Source organism: Peromyscus leucopus, chromosome 8a, assembly GCF_004664715.2.
Source record: "Peromyscus leucopus breed LL Stock chromosome 8a, UCI_PerLeu_2.1, whole genome shotgun sequence".
Classification (NCBI taxonomy): Eukaryota; Metazoa; Chordata; class Mammalia; order Rodentia; family Cricetidae; genus Peromyscus; species Peromyscus leucopus.
The window spans coordinates 56,561,367-56,582,269 of NC_051085.1; the positions used below are offsets into that span (position 1 = coordinate 56,561,367).

General features: G+C 41.3%; 1 protein-coding gene across 5 annotated transcripts; it reads left to right on the forward strand.

Moving 5' to 3' along the window:
- The first annotated feature begins 429 nt into the window (after positions 1 to 429).
- On the forward strand, positions 430 to 17,375 carry LOC114691326 (TATA-box binding protein). Of its 5 annotated transcripts, none has more exons than XM_028866581.2 (10): positions 430 to 545; positions 1,216 to 1,434; positions 1,645 to 1,694; positions 4,641 to 4,810; positions 5,874 to 6,250; positions 8,194 to 8,281; positions 12,718 to 12,809; positions 14,294 to 14,461; positions 15,688 to 15,782; positions 16,648 to 17,375. In XM_028866581.2, exons 4-10 carry the CDS (start codon positions 4,757 to 4,759, stop codon positions 16,725 to 16,727), a joined length of 954 nt encoding a protein of 317 aa, XP_028722414.1. In that variant the 5' UTR covers positions 430 to 545; positions 1,216 to 1,434; positions 1,645 to 1,694; positions 4,641 to 4,756; the 3' UTR covers positions 16,728 to 17,375. The 5 variants fall into 5 exon arrangements, with proteins under 5 accessions (XP_028722414.1, XP_028722412.1, XP_028722413.1 ...); XM_028866579.2 differs by having other exon boundaries at positions 4,646 to 4,810; XM_028866580.2 differs by lacking the exon at positions 1,216 to 1,434.
- Positions 17,376 to 20,903: the final 3,528 nt, after the last annotated feature.

Consider the following 20,903-nt stretch of genomic DNA (forward strand, 5'->3'; position numbering starts at 1 on the left):
TGAGTTTAAAAACATGTTAGATTAGCAGGGCGTGGTAGCCCATGCCTTTAATCCCAGCACTCCGGAGACAGAGGGGCAGAGGGGCAGAAGCAAGCTGATCTTCGAGTTCGAGGCCAGCCTTTTCTACAGAGTGAGTCCCAGGACAGCCAGGGCTACCCAGAGAAACTCTTTCTCAAACAAACAAACAAGCAAGCAAGCAAATAAACAAAAGCATGGAAGACAGGATGTAGCTCAGTGGTAGAATGCTTGCTTGAGTTTGATCGATTACCACATCCCCATCCGTTACCGCCACACACTCCACACCGCTCTAGCTTGCGACAAGAGCCAGCTAAAAAGGGTTGCCGAGGGGCCCCGCCCCGGAAATTCTGGGGAGCTCCGCCCCCTCGTTTCCCAGGCCGGGCCCCAGTCAAGAGCGCAACTGGCGGAAGTGACGACATCAGATGTGCGTCAGGCTCCGGTGGGGTCGAGTCCGGTAGCGGTGGCGGGTACTTGCTGGCGGTTTGGCTAGGCTTCTGCGGTCGCGTCATTTTCCCCGCAGTGCCCAGGTAACGGTCGTTCAGCCTTTTCTCTGCTGTGAGGGCCGTAACGAAGGCGACCTTTGCAGCGGGTCCCCGCAGACGGCCGGAGCCGGCACGGCATGGGCGCGCGGCCGGGCGGGGAACGGACCCCGCGCGTGCTGCGGCGGCTCGGCGAGGACCGGCCGCTGGGCCACCACCGCTCCGGCGGGGTCCTAAAACCCAGTGCCAAGTGTGAGGGTCTCTGAGGGGCTGGCACCGGACAGCACCGCGCACCGCACACCTCAGCTGCTTCCCCCCTTTGGAAAAACAGTTTTTTTACCCGGGCCTGGGGCTGCTCGTCTTGTCCCCCTAGTAAGGATAGTTTTGTTCGGAAGCGGCTTTGAGACTGTTCACATCTCGTCAGAAGCACAGTAGAGATTAACATATAAACACACGCTACTTGCTTTATTTACACGCTCTCCGTCTCCAGGCTCAGGTTAGCGTGGTTTCCCAAAACTCTTGGCAGGCTTTTCTGGGAAAAGATGCCGGACTGGGTTAGGACGCTTGAAGACTGCAGAACTGGTTTCTCAAATATTCAATTTGATGGCTCAGTTTCCAAAAGACGAAGACCCTGAACAACAGCCTAAGAATAAGTTAGTGTAGTGATTATTTCGGTTTTATGATACAGGTGAGGAAAGATGGTTTATATCGTCTGCAGGTGTGAGATGACCTCTGCATAGCATGCTACAAATTTGCGTCTTATATAATCAACCGCTTCGGTAAACTCATTTGACAAAGTGATCGGGATAAATCTCTGGCGATACTTTGGACGTTAAATCCAGCCTTTATTATCTTTGGGCTCAACTAAAGCAGAAACCCCTGAAATTGAATTTTCAGCCTTCAGTTTTCTCAGATTTATCTGCTCTTGACAAAGGAGGTACTCAAACTTCACTTTAAAATCCTTTAACTTAAAAATTCCATTGCCTGTGTAATAACATCTTACACTCTGAATTGTATAACCCCACCCGCTGTTGTCATCTCTTGGAGTGATTGTCACTAAGCCTGTTACTTACATACTGCATGCTCTTTTTGTCTCCCCTTCACTTGTATGTAGTGCTGATTTGTATGTTTTTGTTCCTCTTGCTAGACCTGTGTTAATTTGCTCCTGCTTTGTGGAAGATCTGGCCTCTCAAAAGGGTACGTAACTTTAGTTTTTTTTTTTCTTGATTTTCTAAAGGATTTATGTATGTGAATGTTTTGCCTGTATGTCTGTGTACCACATGCATGCCCAGGGCCCATGGAGGACCAAAAAGCACTGGATTCCCCGGGACTGGATTTACAGCTAATTGTGAGCTGCTGTGTGGGTGGTAGGAATCAAACCGAGGCCTTCTGAGGAGCAGCAATGCTCTTAACTGCTGAGCATGTCTCCAGCCCCTTGACTGTAGCTTGTATTCTTTCTTCCATAGCATTCACTTATGATCATGTGCTACATGCCAGGCCCATTCCTAGGTGCAAAGATTTTGAAGTCATGTATGCTGGTTTCAACTTTCTTGCATCATGCCTTAGTAAATACCTGCAATTTTAGTGCTGGCTAGTTTTTTGCAGTTATATGTATATATTTTTTTTATATTGGACTGTTTGATAAGGACTGTATCCTCTTTATCTTTGTATCTGGAGCACTTCTGTTACAGAATAATAAATACATTTTCTGATGATATCAGAAAAAGTGTAATTTTCTTGTAACCTTAGTATCTCTCACATAGCTCGTATCTCTAGGAAATAGGCATTTCTTCATTTTTTCAATAGTGAGTTTGTAGAATTATCTTTTGGGTCCTTTGTCCTCTCAAAGTGATTATGAAATTCTTTCATTGATTTAGCTAACATGAGAATGCCTGTACCAGCATATACCTTTTTTTTTTTTTTTTTGAAGATTTATTTATTATGTATTCAGTGTTCTGTCTGCATGTATGCCTGCATACACTAAGAGGGCACCAGATCCCATTGTAGACGTTTGTAAGCCACCATGTGGTTACTGGAAATTGAACTCAGGACCTCTGGAAGAACCAGTGCTCTTAACCTCTGAGCCATCTCTCCAGCCCACCAGCATATACTTAACATGACTGTGGATCTTTGAATATACGACTTGTAACTTTGAAGCCTGTATGTCCTGTGTGATATTAGATGATGATAAATGTTTAGAATAAGATCTGATTGTCAGGCTGGGGAGATAGCTCAGTGGTTAAGAGCACTTGCTGCTATTGTAGAGGACCTAGGTTTGGTTCCCAGCACTTACATGGTGGCTCACAATCATTTGAAACTCCAGTTGTAGGGAACCAAATACCCTCTTTCTGACCTCTGCAGGCACCACACATGTGATGCACATATATACATGCATACAAAACACTCATACACATAAGTGAAAATCTTCTTTAAAAAGATCTAATTGCAATAGCTAATATCTGTCCTGTGCGTACTATGTGTATATAGTTAGATTCACCCTGCTCCCCCGACAGGGTTTTCACTATGTAGCCCTGGCTGTCCTGGAACTTTCTCTGTGCACTACCACTACCTAACAGACTGATCTTGATTTGTTAGCTCATTCTGTCTGTTCATCCATTGTTGATTCCTTCAGTCCTTATGGCCTCTCAGAGCAAGTTATTGGTCTGCATGAACTGAACTGATTTTTAAAAAGTGTCTTTAAAGAATCGAGGATGGACATTTGCCTAGCATTTTTGAGGCTCTGGGTTCTATCACTACCATTACAAATTTAAAAAAAAAAAAAAAAAAGCTCTTTTCATAGTCTCTTAATCCATAATCATATTGCATATCCCTGACCACTAAAGAGATGATAATGTAAGGAACCCATTTCCGCCAGGCGGTGGTAGTGGTCATGGCAGCAGCGGTGGCGATGCACACCTTTAATCCCAGCACTCAGAAGGCAGAGCCAGGCAGATCTCTGTGAGTTCGAGGTCAGCCTGGGCTACAGAGTAAGTTCCAGGAAAGGCACAAAGCTATACAGAGAAACCCTGTTTTTTTGGGGGGGAAGGGAGGGGCGCAGGCAGGGAGGACACTTCCAAGCATAGTTTTTATTAATGTGTTCTGAAGAGTTAAGAATATTGTATTTCTAAAATTATGTTTCATTGATTGTTAATCTGTCTTTAATTAAAATTAGAACACCAAAAAGTGATTACCTAAAGCATATTGTGTCAAGTTCATTATTTGTGACTTTTTATGCTTGAGACATTATAAAGAATATAAAACTGAGCAGAATATTTAAAAACCAGCATTGACCTAATAGTGCTATATAAACAGTGCTTAATAAGTGTTCTCCTCTGGTAGTACAGTTTGCTTAGGAATTAGTTTTCCCTAGGTGTTCCCCCATACAAAAAAAAAGTCCTTTTCTGGGGGTGATGGTGGTGGTAGGGTGTTCCAAAGGGCTGGTCCCTGATTCTCATAGAAAAGACGACTCACAGGCTAAAAGCACTGCCTGCTTCTCCAGAGAACCCAGGTTGGAGACATCTCTCCAGCCCTATAATTTGATCTTAATCTAAACATTTGTTATCATCTAATTTCACAAAAAAAAGTATACATGTTTCAAAGTTACAAGTTGTATATCCAAAGACCCATATTTATTTTAAGTATATATATGACCCTGTGGTGGCTCACAACCATCTGTTAACTCCATTTCCAGGGCATCTGACCCTTTCTTCTGGCCTCTGCCGGCACCAGGCATGCAAGTGGTATGCAGGCAGGCATGCAGGCACAATACCCACACATATAAAATATAAAATAAGTCATGTTTATGCCTAGAGTCAACTTGTGAGAATCTGTTCTCTCCTTTCACCATGTGGGTGAACTTAGATTATCAGAATCGACAGCATATGCCTGTGCCTGCTGAGCCATTTCTTGGCAGCTCTTTTTCCAAGAGGTTTTATTACTGATCTTAACACCTTCATTTTCAGTACTGTTAGAATATTTAGAATATTTAAGAACATAGTAACATAGTTTTTGTTTTGTTGGCAGTTTTACATGAGTCACAGGAAACATGGACTAGGGATATATACATTTTCTCCAAGATAACTGGTGTGTGTGTATTTTGTATGAACATGAAACCTGTTTAAACTTAAAGCATTTTTTTCCAAGCACAGCATCACTGTTTTATGGTGTGTGAAGATAACCCAGAAAATAAAAGAAGTTTCTAAGGAGAATTTGCAGAGGATGCTCTAGATAAAATCCAAGTACCGAAGAAAGTGAGAATCATGGACCAGAACAACAGCCTCCCGCCTTATGCTCAGGGCTTGGCCTCCCCACAGGTAATAGAGCAGGAAGGAGGGGCAAGGAGGGCTGACATACTCCCTTTAAGAGAAAGTGAAAGACGGTAAACTTTAGCCATCCAGTATTGAACATGGATTTGTATATTTTTAAGCTTATTTACTTTGTGGAAATTTCTGCTTTGGGTAAGCATGATGCCCTTCTGCTTGGGGAGTCTGCTTGGGAGTTTATTTGGAACCTAATTTATTTAGAAGACTGTTCTATCTGTGTGAGCTGTGGAACAGTTATTCCATTTACTCCAGAAGGTTCTTTCTTGAACCTGTTGTTGTCACTTTTCTAGCCTAAGATGACAACCAAATCTACGTTCAGAGTTCAAGATCAGTGTTGATGTAAAACGTGCATAGTTGCGATAGAATTAGACCTAGATTGTTACCAATTCAGTATAAATTTTGCCATCTTTTTTCTTCCTACTTCCACATAAATAATTATTAAATATAACAATGTAAGGCATAGAAGCATTATAGAAAAGGCAGTTAATAGTATTTTACAGGCTTTGTTGATTTTTTTTTTAGTAGAATAAATAGCTTATTCAAGTAGTATGATAGAGTAGGCCATGAGCTTGTCATCTTGAACCTCTAGGTGACTGTGATCCATCATCCAAATTGGTCACATGTTAAATTAGTGGGTCATCCTCGTATACTGCATAGCACTTTCTTTCTTTCTTTTTTTTTTCAAGGGCTGAGGACCAAACCCAGGGCCTTGCACTAGGCAAGCGCTCTGCCACTGAGCTAAGTCCCCAGCCCATGTGTAGCACTTTAAATAGGGACATGCACTTATGCTTTGTCCTTATGATCTAGATGTGCTTGGGAGGCTAAACATTTGCATATCATAAATAACAGTCAGATTCCAGATGCTAAGCGCTCATCTACTAGGTTCAGTACTAGGGAGAAAAGTGATGCATCTCAGGATGCCAAATTCTTCCCTAGTATTTAATGACCTATTATATTCAGAAAGCACTAGGCTTTATACTTTACCTGGGTTCCAGTAGGAAAAAACCTGTATTACTCAACATTAATGTCTTATCATTCTCTTTGCTTTCCACAGGGTGCCATGACTCCTGGAATTCCCATCTTTAGTCCAATGATGCCTTATGGCACAGGACTTACTCCACAGCCTATTCAGAACACCAATAGTCTGTCTATTTTGGAAGAGCAACAGAGACAGCAGCAGCAACAGCAGCAGCAACAACAGCAGCAGCAGCAGGCAGTAGCAACTGCAGCAGCCTCAGTACAGCAATCAACATCTCAGCAGTCCACACAGGGTGCCTCAGGCCAGACACCACAGCTCTTCCATTCTCAGACTCTGACCACTGCACCCTTGCCAGGCACCACTCCCTTGTACCCTTCACCAATGACCCCTATGACCCCTATCACTCCTGCCACACCAGCCTCTGAGAGCTCTGGGATCGTACCACAGCTACAGTGAGTACCTCTTAGCCTGTGTGCTCTCGCTCCTCTTCCCCTGACTGTGTGTGTGTGTGTGTGTGTGTGTGCGCGCGCAAGCGCGCAAGCGCGCGCACCCTGTCCTCTGACCCCTGCACCAGAAGCTCTCAGTGGTATTACATTAATTTGCTTTCAGACAGTGGATTTACTTAAAGAAGTGACTGGTAATTCTGTTACACTGTGGCTTCATCTGCTCTTGGCAAGGAATTGAAGCTACAGAATTGAGTCAGTGCTCTCAGCAAAACCTTTCCTTAGAAATGGAGTTGCTTGTGTTTATGTGTTTGGGCCACTGAAGTGAAAACTGAGTTTTATGGATACTGTAGACATTTCTCTGTAGCTAAGTGACTGAGTCACAGGCCAGTTGTATCACAGCCTTGGCCATAGTGTCAGCAGAGGTCTTAGGTCCAGGTTTGTCTACAGTTCTGCTATGAAGGCTGTATTTATATCTTTGGAGATTTGTGTCTCTCTTTCAAAGTGAGGATGGCAGTTCTTGTCTTGATGAATTGTTCTGCCTAAGTGAAATAGTTCCCACATGTAAAAAGGTAGGAGATATAGGCTTTTTTTCTTTCTTCCTGAAACAGCTCAAATCCAGATTCTACTTAGTAACAAGTGTGTAGCTTTACCTTAGGGAAGCGTATGGCCTGATTAAAGGATTCTAGAGAGGTAAGCCCTGTTAGCTCTCCTTTGTCTACAAACTAATGTTTTATGCCTATTTGACTTCCACAGACATTCTGTTTGTAATTCTGATTACATCTATTAGAACCAGCATAGGACATACACTTATTTCCATATCCATAGAGCATGCACTTGGGAGCCAGAGGCCAGAAGATCTGTGGGTTCAAAGCCTGGTTTAGAGAGTGGGTTCCAGGACAGCCAGGGCTGCACAGAGAAATCCTGTTTCGAGATTTAAAAAAAAAAAAAAAAAGTACTGCATAGAATGCTTCAAGAATGGGACAGAGTGGCATGAGACAGTCTTTTAGACCCAGGTGAACGATGATAGATTTTGTGCGTGTGTACAGGCACTTACCTATGTATGCTGGAGGAGTATTTCAAGAGTCATTTCTCAGGACACTCACTACCCACCCTGGTTTTTAAGATGGGATGTTTTAACTGGCCTGAAATTTGCTGTTTTGGCTAAGCTGACTAGCCAGTGAGCCTTAGGGATCTGCCTGTCTCCATCTCTTTCGCACTAAAATTACAAGTGTGCATTATCACTCTGGGCTTTTTCCCGTGATTGAATTCTAGGGATTGAACTCAAGTGTTCATGATTGCATGGCAAGCTCTTTACAAGCTAAATTATCTCCTCAGCCTGCTAAAGATGATTCTATTTAACATGATTTGCTGTGGTAAATAGCAGAAAAGAAGACATATTTTCTTCCCTTGCCAAAGACATTGAATTCCATTTTTCCAAAAGATAGCTTATTTGGGAAGATTGAGAAAGTCCACATCTGCCTGTTTTTCCTGTAGTGACTTAATAGTGAGCTAGTGTTAGTAGTATTTCAAAGCTCAGGAAGGAGGGGTGGTAGTTAAATGAAGCCGCAAGGTGTCCTAGCTCTTCCACTTGGGAGTCATGTGCATCCCAAGCCAAACACAGTCCATTCCCTAGAGTTTCAGATGCTTTGAACATGGGAGTGATAGTTAACACTGCAGGGTACATTTTGGGTACTGAGTGAAAATATCTGGTATGTGGCACTTTTTAAACATTTAAAATCAGCAGAGTTTTTTTGTTTTATCATGTCATTTTTTTTAAATTAAAGCCTAGTGAAAAATAATGGATTAGCAATCTGAATCATGTTTTCAGATTTCTTGCAGAAATATTGTATTCATAGCAAATCTTAGTTGTAAACTTAACCTAAAGACCATTGCCCTCTTTGTATAAAAGTTAAATATTTTAAGTAATTATGTTTTCAAATTTCTTGCAGAAACATTGTATCCACAGTGAATCTTGGATGTAAACTTGACCTGAAGACCATTGCGCTTCGTGCCCGAAATGCTGAATATAATCCCAAGGTTAGACCCATTTTCATGTATTTCAGACTGTATAAGATACAGAGAAAATTCTTCCTAAATGTTGTTGAGAAGATTGTATTGCGCTTGTTTCTTGATACCAGCAAAATGAGTGGTATCATGCTTATCTTGAATGTTAAGTGCCTAAGAAAAGTTCATTTTGGGACGTTTTCCTGTTTTTGCAGTATTGAAGTTTCAACCTAGGACCTCAGCCACACTAGGGTAGTGCTCTCTAAGCTACATCCTCAGTTCTTTTGCTTTGTTGTTTTGTTTTGTTTTTCAAGACAGGGTTTCTCTGTGTATAGCCCTGGCTGTCCTGGAACTTGTTCTTGTAGACCAGGCTGGTGTTGAACTCACAGAGATCCGCCTGCCTCTGTCTCCCAAGTGCTGGGATTAAAGGCGTGCACCGCCACTGCCCAGCTGCATCCTCAGTTCTTTAACTTGTGTTTTACTGAATACCTGCTATGTATATTTCCCTCTATATGTAGAAATTCATACATACACTCACATTGTGAAGGGAACCACATGGAGTTGGAAGACAGAATATTCCATTTATATCCTGAAGAAGAGCTGGTGACATATTTGTGGTACCTACTTCAGTAATCCTGTGGAAGAATTAGGGATGGATTACATGGGTGGAGAAAGATTGGTCAATAGTTAATAATTGTTGGCTGTAAGTACAAGGAGTTTGTTATATGTTTTCCCACCTTTGTGTAACTTGGAAGTTTTTTTCTGATAGACAAGATCAGGTGTGTTCTGAGTGGTATGGCCACAGATGGCTTTTCTGGCGGAGAAATTGCAGGAGATTAGAGTGGGGCTTGGTGGTAGAGCAATGGCCTAGCAAGGCCAAAGACTTTTGTATTATCAGATGTCTTAGTTACTGTTTTATTGCTATGAAAAGACACTATGACCGAAGCAACTCTTAGAAATGAAAGCATTTAATTTGGGGCTTGCTTACGGTTTTAGAGGGTTAGTCTGTGATCATCATGGCCAGAAACAGACAGGTGTGGTACTGAAGCAGTAGCTGAGAGCTTTACATTCTGATCAGAAGGCAGCAGGCAGAGGGGAGGAGAGAGGGGAGGTAGAGGGGAAACACTTGTCTGGAGTGGGCTTTTGTGACCTCAGAGCCCACCCCATCAACATACTTCAACAAGACCACACCTCTTAATCCTCCTAAATCTTTCTCAAATAGTTCTGTTCTTTGGTGACTAAGCATTCAAATATATGAGCCTATGGGGTCCATTTTCATTCAAGCCACAATACTGGAACTGGAGAAAAGAAAAAAAAAAATAAAGATTTGGGAGGAGGCAAAAAGCACCAATTTCTAAGATAATAGCCTAGTGTGTGTTAAAAGACTTTTTTTTTTTTTTTGGTTTTTTGAGACAGGGTTTTCTCTGTATAGCTTTGCGCCTTTCCTGGATCTCGCTCTGTAGACCAAGCTGGACTTGAACTCACAGAGATCTGCCTGGCTCTGCCTCCCGAGTGCTAGGATTAAAGGCGTGCGCCACCACCGCCCGGCAAGACTTTCTTACATACACCAAGAGAAAATATTTTTTACATATGGAACATCTGTACTGACAGATGAATAGACACTTGTGAGGTCCAGATGGAGAGCTGCCTGGGTGCCTGGATGTTGCTTGAGAAGGCTAGGGTGAGAAGATTTGCAGAAAGTTTCCTAAAGTGGGAAGCGTTTGTCACAGGGCCATCATGTACATGTAAACCTTTACCATGGAAACCAGTACCTCATATATTTCTTCTAATAAAGGAAAATAAGATGATTTTGTGACTATGTATACATGTGAGTGTGTATATGTGCAAGTGCATTTGCTTGTGAGCGCATGCAGAGGCCAGAAGAGTGCTGGATGTCCTCCTTAGTCACTCCCCACCATACTCATATCTTTATTGGTGTCTTTCCCTGAGCCTGAGCTCACATTTGGGGTGGGGTGGGGGGGCTATCCAAGCTCCAGTGATCCTTCTGTCTTCAGTTCTGCAGAACCAGAGTTACAGGTGTGCATGGGATGTGACCAGGTTGTTACAGGGTGCTGCGGTCTGAACTCAGGTCCTCATGCTTGCACAAGTGCTCTTACCTGCTGACTCGTCTCTCCAGCCCTGGAAATTAAGTTGTATAAATGAAAAAGAAAAAGGTGGCAACAGAAAGAACTTGGGACAGTTTTTAGAACATAGTCTGATAACCAGCAAGAGGCTAATCAGGCTTTTGTCCTTTTACAGTTTAATAGTTCCTTAATGGAGCACACAATTCTAGTGAAGTCTGCAGAAACCTTGACATTTACCTTGCCTTAACCCTGTCTTAGTTTTGCCCTTTTTCTTTCGCCAGAGAATCTCAGTTCTCCGCCTTTATATACTTTCAGTGCAGGTTGTCCATGAGAGTTTCTGTTTTCCTCCTGTGGAGTGCCTTATGTGTCCTCCTGTGAGCGTCCTCACCCTTTTCCTGTGACAGCTCCTTACATGGCCTCCTGTGAGAGAGCCTCATACTTCTGGTACTGATACTGGTAGTCAGAATCTGTGTCTTATGTTCCCAGGTTCTTGGCTTTTTATTCAAGGAATTGAAATAAAGGTCCACACAGATTGCAAACTAACAGTTCATTTATAGTCTTTAGTACAGATCAGAAAGATATGCTGTTAGGAGTAAGGGTGGGCCACATAAATGAGAAAGGACTCAAGGGTCCCTGATGACTGCCTGGGGTGCTATTTTATATGTTCTAAAGGAAAGAGGAGTTGGTTATTAGGGGTGTGTCTTTCTATTTGACAAATACATTCCACTTATGTAATATATCTACTATGAATGTCTCTTCCCATGATGCAACTGATTTTAATGATATGCATGGCCAGTTTTGTATGGGCATAAAATGGTAATAGAGGATTCTCCCCAAAAGTTTACTCAGAGGACATAGCTTGCCTTATTGCACCAAAAATTTTCAAGCTGAATCAGGGAGCCCCCACCGCCCTCCCCGTCTTGTACTCGGCCATAACTGGAGTATGATTGAATAGATTCTGTTTGATCAAGAGAAGGAGAAACTTATTCCATTGTTTGAAGTGTGCTGTTTGTGTATCTCTGTACATGGGGGTCCTGGGTTTCTCGGTTGGAGAGGGTGGTATATGTATTGTTTATGCAGGTAAGGGTCTCAGGCTGCCAGGCGCATTACTAGCAGTAGGGTGTATGCATAGCCCAAACCACGGGAGGTCCAGATTTCAAAACTGCTCACTATGCTCGCCTGCCTTGTGTTTCTGTCTGTAAAAGGGTTGCATACTTTATATTGTGATTTCACTTTTATGGCCTCAAGCGCAGATCCTTCTGTCTCCACCTCCTGAATGCTTGAATTAAAACTATGTCACTGTGCCCAGCTTTGTACTATGATTTCATTAGTTGTGTGTCATCTTGAAAGTGGAAACGTGACAGCATCTAGAGATTGAGTTAAAGAACCGTCCTAAATATAGGAAACATGTGGGACCTACTTCATAGCCGGTTTTTTAGTTGAGTATGAAGCTAACCAGAATATCAACTATAAAGAATCAAATGGGCCACTGGTCACTTCTAACTAACCAAGTTTTTGTTGTTATTTCTAATATTTACAACTGTAATATCTACTTGATGGATCATTCACCTTATTAAGATAGTAGCCTCATCTCTTCTAATTTTAGCTTGACGCCTACTTTGTCAGTTATTAGTACAGTTACCTCTGCCTGTTTTTTGTTTCCATTTGCTTATGTATCATTTTCCTTGCTTTCACTTTCAGTTTGCAAGTGTCTTTGCCATTGAGGTGTGTTTCTTGCAGGCAGCAAATGGTGGGATTAGAAAAACAACTAGTCCTTTGTCTTTTAATTGGATAGGTAAGACCATTTACATTTAGAGTTACTATTGAAAAATATCTATTTTCTGTAATTTTCTTGGTTGTTTTTCTGGTTGGCTTTCTCACCTTTCATCACTAGGAGTTAGTTGGTTTACTGAGTCTGACATGGTGGGTTCTTTCTTGGTTCTCATTTATTCATCTATTGCTCATAAAATTCTTATTCTTTCCTGAGCTCTCATGTCTGACTGTCTTCTCCTTTGTGTATAGCATTCCTTAAGTATTTTCTGCAGTACTGACTTTGGTACTACTGGATTGTTTAATTGGGCAAACTTGGAAAGTTCAAGAGAGTATAAAGGAGAAAAATGTTAGAAAACAATAGAGAAAAGTCAAGAGATTTTTAAAAACTGCCCAATAAAGAAGAAATATCCCCCCCAAAAAAAAGTAGATAAATGTAAGAAAGGGAATAAAAAATAAAAACATTTTAAAAGCTTTTAAATGCATTAATGGGAATATCTGGTATAGCCAAGAGAGTTTGACTCAGGACCTACACCACTCCAGCCTTCACCAGTGACAGAAACTATAATCAGTCAACCTGAGTGCACTTTTAATGCTTCTTCCTGACCATTTCAGCGGTTTGCTGCTGTCATCATGAGAATAAGAGAGCCACGGACAACTGCATTGATTTTCAGTTCTGGAAAAATGGTGTGCACAGGAGCCAAGAGGTATCCTTAAGGGATTCTTTGTTTCTGATGGATGTATTATGAAAGAAAAAAGGACATGGTTTATATTATCAGGCTAGCACTTTGTTTGTTTTAAGGCAGAGTTTCTCTGTGTAACCGCCCTGGATTTCCTGGAACTCACTCTATAGACCAACCTGGCTTTGAACTAAAAAAAAAAGTCCGTCTGCCTCTGCCTCTGGAGTGATGGAATTAAAGGGATGAGCCACTACCACCCAGCTAGACTAGCACTTTTTGGTTTTTTTCGAGACAGGGTTTCTCTGTGTAGTTTTGGTGCCTGTTCTGGATCTCGCTCTGTAGCCCAGGCTGGCCTCAAACTCACAGAGATCCACCTGGCTCTGCCTCCCAAGAGCCGGGATTAAAGGTGTGCGCCACCACCGCCCAGCTGGACTAGTACTTTATTTAATTTAATTTTATTTTATTTTTGCCAAATGCCATTTATTGAAGGAGGGAGAAGCTCTTAAATACAGGCTTACAGCACAATGGGAGAACCCCAGAAGGCAGAAGTTTGCAACTGATGTTTTACAATCTTGCATCTAAGCTGTTAACTCCCATTATGCAGGATACACAGACAAGGAACTTCCCTTAAGCATTCAGGAGGGTGGAAACCGGCAGGGAATTAGCATAGAGAGGATATCAAGGTCAGCAAGCAAGGCAACAGTTACCCAAAATAGGGGGGGAGGGCTATAGGTCCCCTTTTACTAGAAAATGAGCTTCTGACTTAGGTTGGACTAGCACTTTTAGCGTGTTCTTTTTAATGAGTTATCTTAATCACCTTGAATAGCATCGGTGCCCCACTTATCATTTTTGTTACCCTGCTGTCCTGTATGTTGGTTGTAGCATTGTATTTGTATCCTGCTTTTCAGATGAAAGCTTCCTAAGTTGGAAAGTCACAGTTTTGTCCAATAATGGTATCCTAAGAATAGATATTTGATGTAAAGGAAGATAGAATTTGTGTATTTGTCAATAGTAAATTTTACTAGTGTTTTTTTAATTTAGTTTTTGGTTTGTTTTTGTTTTTGTTTTTGTTTTCAAGATAGGGTTTCTCTGTGTAGCCCTGGCTGTCCTGGAACACACTCTGTAGACCAGGCTGGCCTTGAACTCAGAGATCCACCTGCCTCTGCCTCCTATGTGCTGAGATTAAAGGTATGCACCACCACCATCTGGCCTTAGTTTTTTTTTTTTTTATGGTTTTAGAGAGTTTTCATCTCAGTAGAAATTTGTGGGTCAGAATGTAGCAGTAATAGCAGTGATCATGATAATTGAACCATATGCTACATCATATCTTTTAAACCTAGGGCTTGTCAATAATGTGGCAAGTCCAAGGCTGATGTTTTGGTAGATTATGGTTTTTGTTAAGGACTCAGGGATAGTTTAATTACTTTTCTAATTTAGACTTCATTTAAGTTATTCTTCTAAATTATTCCATTGGGCTCCCATACATAACTCACTGTTTTTCCTTTCTGTAGTGAAGAACAATCCAGACTAGCAGCAAGAAAATACGCTAGAGTTGTGCAGAAGTTGGGCTTTCCAGCTAAGTTCTTAGACTTCAAGATCCAAAACATGGTGGGGAGCTGTGATGTGAAGTTCCCCATAAGGCTGGAAGGCCTTGTGCTGACCCACCAGCAGTTCAGTAGGTAGGTCTGAGGGTTATTGGAATCAGTTTTAGCAACAATCCATTTATAATCTACTCAGGCATCATCTAGGGTGAAGTACATTTAAGACATTCAGTTTCTAGGCATATGATGTAGTTGAAAGTTGAGTGTGCTGCTTGTAAGCATACGGTATCTGCAGTTGTACTGCAGTTCTCCAATCCTTACAACTCCCATTTCCTTAGTCACTTAGTGACTCCCGAACTCCCCTTCAATGGAATGGCTTATATTCATTCACTTCTGTATGCCTTATCATTTTGTTAGTCGATAAATACATTTAAACACATGAATTTGTAGTTTCTTCTACCACTTTTCTCCTGGTTTGAATCTTTTTTTGTCAACGTACCAGCAAAGTATAAATATAAGCAGCAGGGATATGCTGTCCATTATTATTCTTTGCCATTTTCTGGTGAACATTTGCATAGCTTTCCTACTCAAAGCCTTATCTCAGTATCTTTTTTTCTATTTGCAGCCTCACCAGCTTACCAGTTCCCTCACACTCACCATATTCTTCTTGCTTCAGGGCCTTTGTACATGGCACTTTGATACCTGGTATATTAGGTTCAGTTTTCAACATAGAAATTCCTGTTTGAGTTTCAGATATTCACTCAATGTTGCTCTTCCTCATATAGATCTTTCCTGGGTTTATCTACCAGTCACATATAAGATAGACAGGTCCTTTTATCAGATTGAACTAATAAACCCAAAATCACTAGGTTAGAATTTCACTAACTAATGTCAGTTCAGGTAGACAGTGTGATCAAGAAGTAGGTTCATTTCCATATTTGGTTTATCATTCTGGTTAAGTCACCCTGCTAGAAAAACTGACAGCTCCAGAATATTTCTATTTGGGGAGATGAGATATGATTACAAGGCTGACTGTCAGTACCAGCTCTTAGAGTGAATGGTGAGATTAAGCTGCTCTTCCGAGACTTGCCCAAAATAAATCTAATGAGGATCAGAAAACGTGAATTACAGCTCTTGTTTTTAATCACAGAAAATGTAGATTCTGTGAAGACAGCATTAAGTGATAGGAGGACATGTAGTTTGTTGCCATGACCATGACACATGGCTCTTGTTTGGTGAAAGTGTTTTCTTCTGTGTCCTATTTGTTCACATCTGCTTATTCACTCACTACTTCCTAGCACAAGGCCTCATTGCTTTTACACAAAAACTGATGATTTCTAAACTCTTTCCCATTTTCTTTCTAGCTATGAACCAGAATTATTTCCTGGATTAATCTACAGAATGATCAAACCCAGAATTGTTCTCCTTATTTTTGTTTCTGGAAAAGTTGTATTAACAGGTAAGTTAAAAGGGGAAGTAGTGCCCCAAAATTGGAAATAATTTTAGAATGGCATTTCTGGGTTGGGACAGTTGTCTACCCTTGTGAGGATGTTTTTGTTTACATTTTGCTTCCCATCCTAACCTTCATGAGAGAGGGGGAAGGATGAAAACAGCAGAGTCCTGCTACAGTTATGGCCTTTAGCTAGATTATGCTTGACTGTGGAAGCAGGTAAGGAGGGAACACTAATAAGTGACTGTTTTCAGTTGGCATTAGCCCCCTGGAACTTGGGGTTACTAGAGTACCATTCTGAGATAAGACAGAAGAGTCCCATTGAATGCCAGTAGTTGGGAGAGTAAGGATTCAGTCCTCAGTGCTTACCAGTTACCATGTCACTCAGGACCAAGTGTGGTAAAGAACTGCACTGGGGTCTGGTATTGCCTTGCTGACTTCTGGATCCTGGCCTAGGACCAACTGTGATAAAGAAATGGTGGTCTAGAGTGTTAAAAGTCACCCGGTGTACCATTTTTTAAAATGGTAAGAAAATAATGTTTTAAAAAACAAAGCTAGAGAGCAGGGCATGGCCCTTAATCCTAGCACTCAAGAGGCAGAGGCAGAGGCAGGCCAACTTGATGTACACAGCAAGTTCCAGGACAGTCAGGGCTACACAGAGAAACCCTGTCTCCAAGAAAAATAAAATAAAACAAAACAAAACACACTAGGATTATGACAAGGGACCTCTACCATTTGTTTTAATAACATTGTTTGTCTTAACTGGGTATGGAGAGAATTGTATTTGTGGCTTTGTTTTAAGGTAATGATGTTACTTTCTATTTTAAGAAATGTTACTTAACCATCTCATTTGTATTCCTATGTGTCTTCATAGGTGCTAAAGTTAGAGCGGAAATTTATGAAGCATTTGAAAACATCTACCCCATCTTAAAGGGATTCAGGAAGACCACATAGTGGCTGCCATGTACCCCGCCTCCCCTACCCACTTGTTTTTTAAAACCAGTCAGTTTTGGCACCACTGATGGTACAGTTGTGAGAAGGACACTCTTCACAGGTGGCAGTGAAGTGACGTGTGTCCTGCTGCAGGACACTGGAAAGGTCACCTCCTCTGCACTGAGATCACCTGCAGCATCACTGTGAGTCGCTTGCTCTGTGCTGCTATCTGGGCAGCACTGCCCACTTATTTATATTAGATTTTAAACACTGCTGTCGATGAGTTTGTTGGTTTAAGGGACAGAACTTTAAGTGTTAAAGCCACCTGTACAATTGGACTTTTTATTTTAACTTTTCCCACATAAGCCAGTTTTTATATTTCTACCAGAAAAAGTAAAAATCTTTTTTTAAAAGTGTTGTTTTTCTAGTTTGTAACTCTAAGGAGTTATTTTTGTGCCAGATACATTCCGCCTTCCCAGTATTGCAGAACTGAATAGTTGTATTAATCAAAACAAATGTACAGACTTTTCTTTCTTCAGAGTACACTGCACAAAAAAAAAAAAAAACGCAGCTTGTAAATTGTTAGATTTTTGTTATAAATGATACCTTGTAAGACATGTGATCATACTGTCAAAGAAATTTATTTTAGATATAATGCCTGAGACCATTGTTTTGTTTGCTTGTCATTTTTTTCCTCTTTTGCCTGTCGCAGTGGAAATGGACTTGCCGTTGGTTTTATGGTCCCCATTGAACACCTTGTTTCCTGGATACTCCACAGTGTCTGGGATCTTCACCAAACTAGTTATGTTTTCTTCCCTTCTCAGCCTTTGCCAGAGTCTTGTCCAAGGTGTCATAGCTGGTAAGGGACATGGGAGGGTTCTGAGTAATTCAGGTATAGAAGTGTGGTGTCCTGTCCACAGATAGCAAGCTTCTCTGATACAACATTTTTGTTATGGCTGTTTTTCTCATGAAATATCAGGTGGACATTTATAAGGCCTTGGATTATTTTAGGAGCATTTTATGTCCTTTTTTTAATTATAAAAGTACGTTTTTCACAGTTCAGAGTATGTATAATCAGAAAGAAGTCTTTTTATTTCCATCCTTACCTATTTCCCTAGGTAACTTCCAGATTAGTGAGTGTCTTCTAACCCTTCACCTAGATTATGCCTGAGCTCTCAAGTGATGGTGGCGGTGGGACACACACACACACACACACACACACACACACACACACACACACACAAATAAGTGACTGTTTTCAGTTGGCATTAGCCCCCTGGAACTTGGGGTTACTAGAGTACCATTCTGAGATAAGACAGAAGAGTCCCATTGAATGCCAGTAGTTGGGAGAGTAAGGATTCAGTCCTCAGTGCTTACCAGTTACCATGTCACTCAGGACCAAGTGTGGGAAAGAACTGTGCACTAGGGGCTGCTATTGCCTTGCTGACTTCTGGGTCCTGGCCCAGAACTTGGTGTGGTGAGGAAACGATGGACGAAGATGTTACTATCACCTGGTGTGTTGGTTTCTAAGTTTTTAATGTGCAATTCTGTCCCTCGGGGCTACTTTTCATCTCATTTTTGGAAAAATAATGAAGCATATGTTCTTTTGTGACTTTCATTTTTGCAGTCAGTGTATCAGTTATACTTCCAAGATATACAATGTAATATCCTCTTTGACACCTTGGTTTGAACTGCTCCCTTAGGGATGGTCCTTTGTTACCTGCAGTGCACATGCTGTACAGTGCTGGACCAGTTATTCTTGTATGTGTATTTTGAATACATTCTAGATTTCTATAGTATACTTTTACAAGAGGAACTGATGTATTATAAACCATTTATGTGTTCTAAGTTTTGACAAATCAATACTAGATTCCTATCCCCCCAAAAAAAGTATACAAAGTACCCTTTCTTGCACTTCCCAGACATTACTGATGTTAGTAATATGAGAACTACTTGGAAAGGCATCATTCTAGTATTTCTCTTCAAGATTATATGTTTTTCTTTTTAAGAGTTATAATTCTTTTTATATGGGGCATTTTCATTTCATAAAAATTAATTATTTCATTGTTTTTTCATAACACTTTAAGAAAAAATGTTGGTATATATTTAGCTTTTTCCAATCTATTTATTGAACTCTTATTACTGCTGTTAATAGTTGATTGTATTTGAACCCTACATTCTAGGCATGTAGTAGTTTTAGTAAGTAGTAATCTTGTTTTTTCTTTCTGGTATTTACTTTTAACATTTCAATGGCTGGGACTTCAATGCATGTAGCTAAAATTTTCCTGTGTCCTGCCATTAGCTTAAAACAGCTTAAACAGCTTAAAACAGCTCGGCCATTAGCTCAAGTTTTCTACTGACTAGCTCTTACACTAAACTCGGCCTATTTCTGTTAATCTATGTTGCCACGTATTCTGTGGCTTTACCTGTGTGCCATTATATGCTGCTCCCTGGACGGCAGGCTGGCGTCCTCCTGACTCAGCCTTCTTCTTCCCAGAATTCTCTTTGTCTGCTTATCCCGCCTACACTAGACTTCCTGCCTGGCTACTGGCCAATCAGCATTTTATTTATCAATCAGAGCAATACATTCACAGCATAGAGAATGGCATTCCCCAGCAAACGTACCTTGCTTTTTTTCTTCTTTCTTTCCTGTTTCTATTTGAGACAGGTTGACAGGATTAGGGTTTTATAGCCCAGGTGGCCATGAATTCAGTGATTCCACCTTACTCTCTTAAGTAGCTGGGATTATAAGCCTCATGAACCCCTAGGTCTCACCAAGGTTTTTATTTAACCAGTTCTGTATTATGCATATGTTTATCTTTATTGTTAGTTTTTGACATACTGGTGACAGGACACAGGCTCTTGTGCTTGCAGGGGATGATCTCTGTGACTGACCTACCCCCAGAGTAGAACCCTTCATTCTTAAGGACATAGGGGACAGCAAATTAGTATGTACTGGTATGTTAAGTGTACTGCACCTAGATTACACATGCAGCAGTCTCTTTTGAGAAAGTGGTTGTGTTAGTGTTACTGTTGCTGTGATAAAATACCATGACCAAAAGCAACTTTGGGAAAAAAGGGCTTATTTCAGTTTATAGTTGTAATCCATCATGAAGGGAAGACAGGGCTGGAACCCAAGCAGAGGCCATGAAAGAATGCTGCTTACTGGCTTGTTCAGCCTCTTACACAACCTAGGACCACCTGCCCAGGGGTGGCACCATCCACATTGAGCTTGGCTCTCCCACATCAATCAAGAGTGTGCCCACAGACTTGCCTACAGGTCAATCTTACGGAGCCGTTTTCTCAAGATTCCTTCTTCTCAGATATGTCTAGGTTTGTCAAACTGACAAAAACCAAACAAGGTAATGGTCTTAGTAAGAAGGAATCTTGCTATATCTAGCCCAGGCCAATCTGATCAGGCACTCAGTTTATGGCCTGAGTTGGCCTTGAATCCATGGGCCTCCAAGGTTGACCCAAATGTACTCATGAGTGCCTGGCTGGTACATTAATGTTGATACCAGCTGGGGATATCCCTAAATAATAGCCCTTACCATTTATAAATAACTTAACACATTTACTTTTAAAAGCCCTCAGCATTCAGACCTTTCTCTTAATACATTTTGAGTAGACAGGTTACAGGTAATTAGGGATGTGACGCCACACTCCTGTCTGGGTCTTTTCCTGACTGTGTTTCTACGTTTACCACTAATTGCCAATTCCTTCTACAGCTGTAATACTAGTTCTGTGTGGTATTGGGGAAAATTATAAAGGCCACTCCACGTAGTTAAAAGGAAGATTTATTTAGTGGATGACTTACAAATGAAGGAATAGATAGGTTGCGGGGGTCTGGGGAAGGTGTATCGCAATCCAGCGGTGTTCTCTGGAGCTCTGCACAGTCAACCTCCACCGTCCAGGGTCCAGGCACAGAGAGCGCGCACAGAGAGAGCGCTGGCCCATCCAGCTCTTACCCTCGCCCTGCCTCGTAGGTGTGACAGTTGCCAGAGTCTCAATGGGGGTTGGAACTTCCAGATCCAAGCTGGAATGGCTACCCACTACAGTGTAGTTCTTATTATTTTATCTACCTCAAGTTAAAAATGAACATTTTCCCCTTACAAGTAGCTTGGTAAATAACAGGTGTCCCCCTTAGGAATCTCTAAATGGTTCTACTCGTAGGCCAGGACTTTGTATAATATGCTA

Coding starts and splice junctions, on each gene's coding strand:
- LOC114691326 (XM_028866581.2), top strand. CDS start 4,757: ATGGACCAGAACAACAGCCTCCCGCCTTATGCTCAGGGCTTGGCCTCC. Junction 8,282..12,717: donor ATGCTGAATATAATCCCAAG/GTTAGACCCATT, acceptor TGACCATTTCAG/CGGTTTGCTGCTGTCATCAT. Junction 12,810..14,293: donor GTGTGCACAGGAGCCAAGAG/GTATCCTTAAGG, acceptor TCCTTTCTGTAG/TGAAGAACAATCCAGACTAG.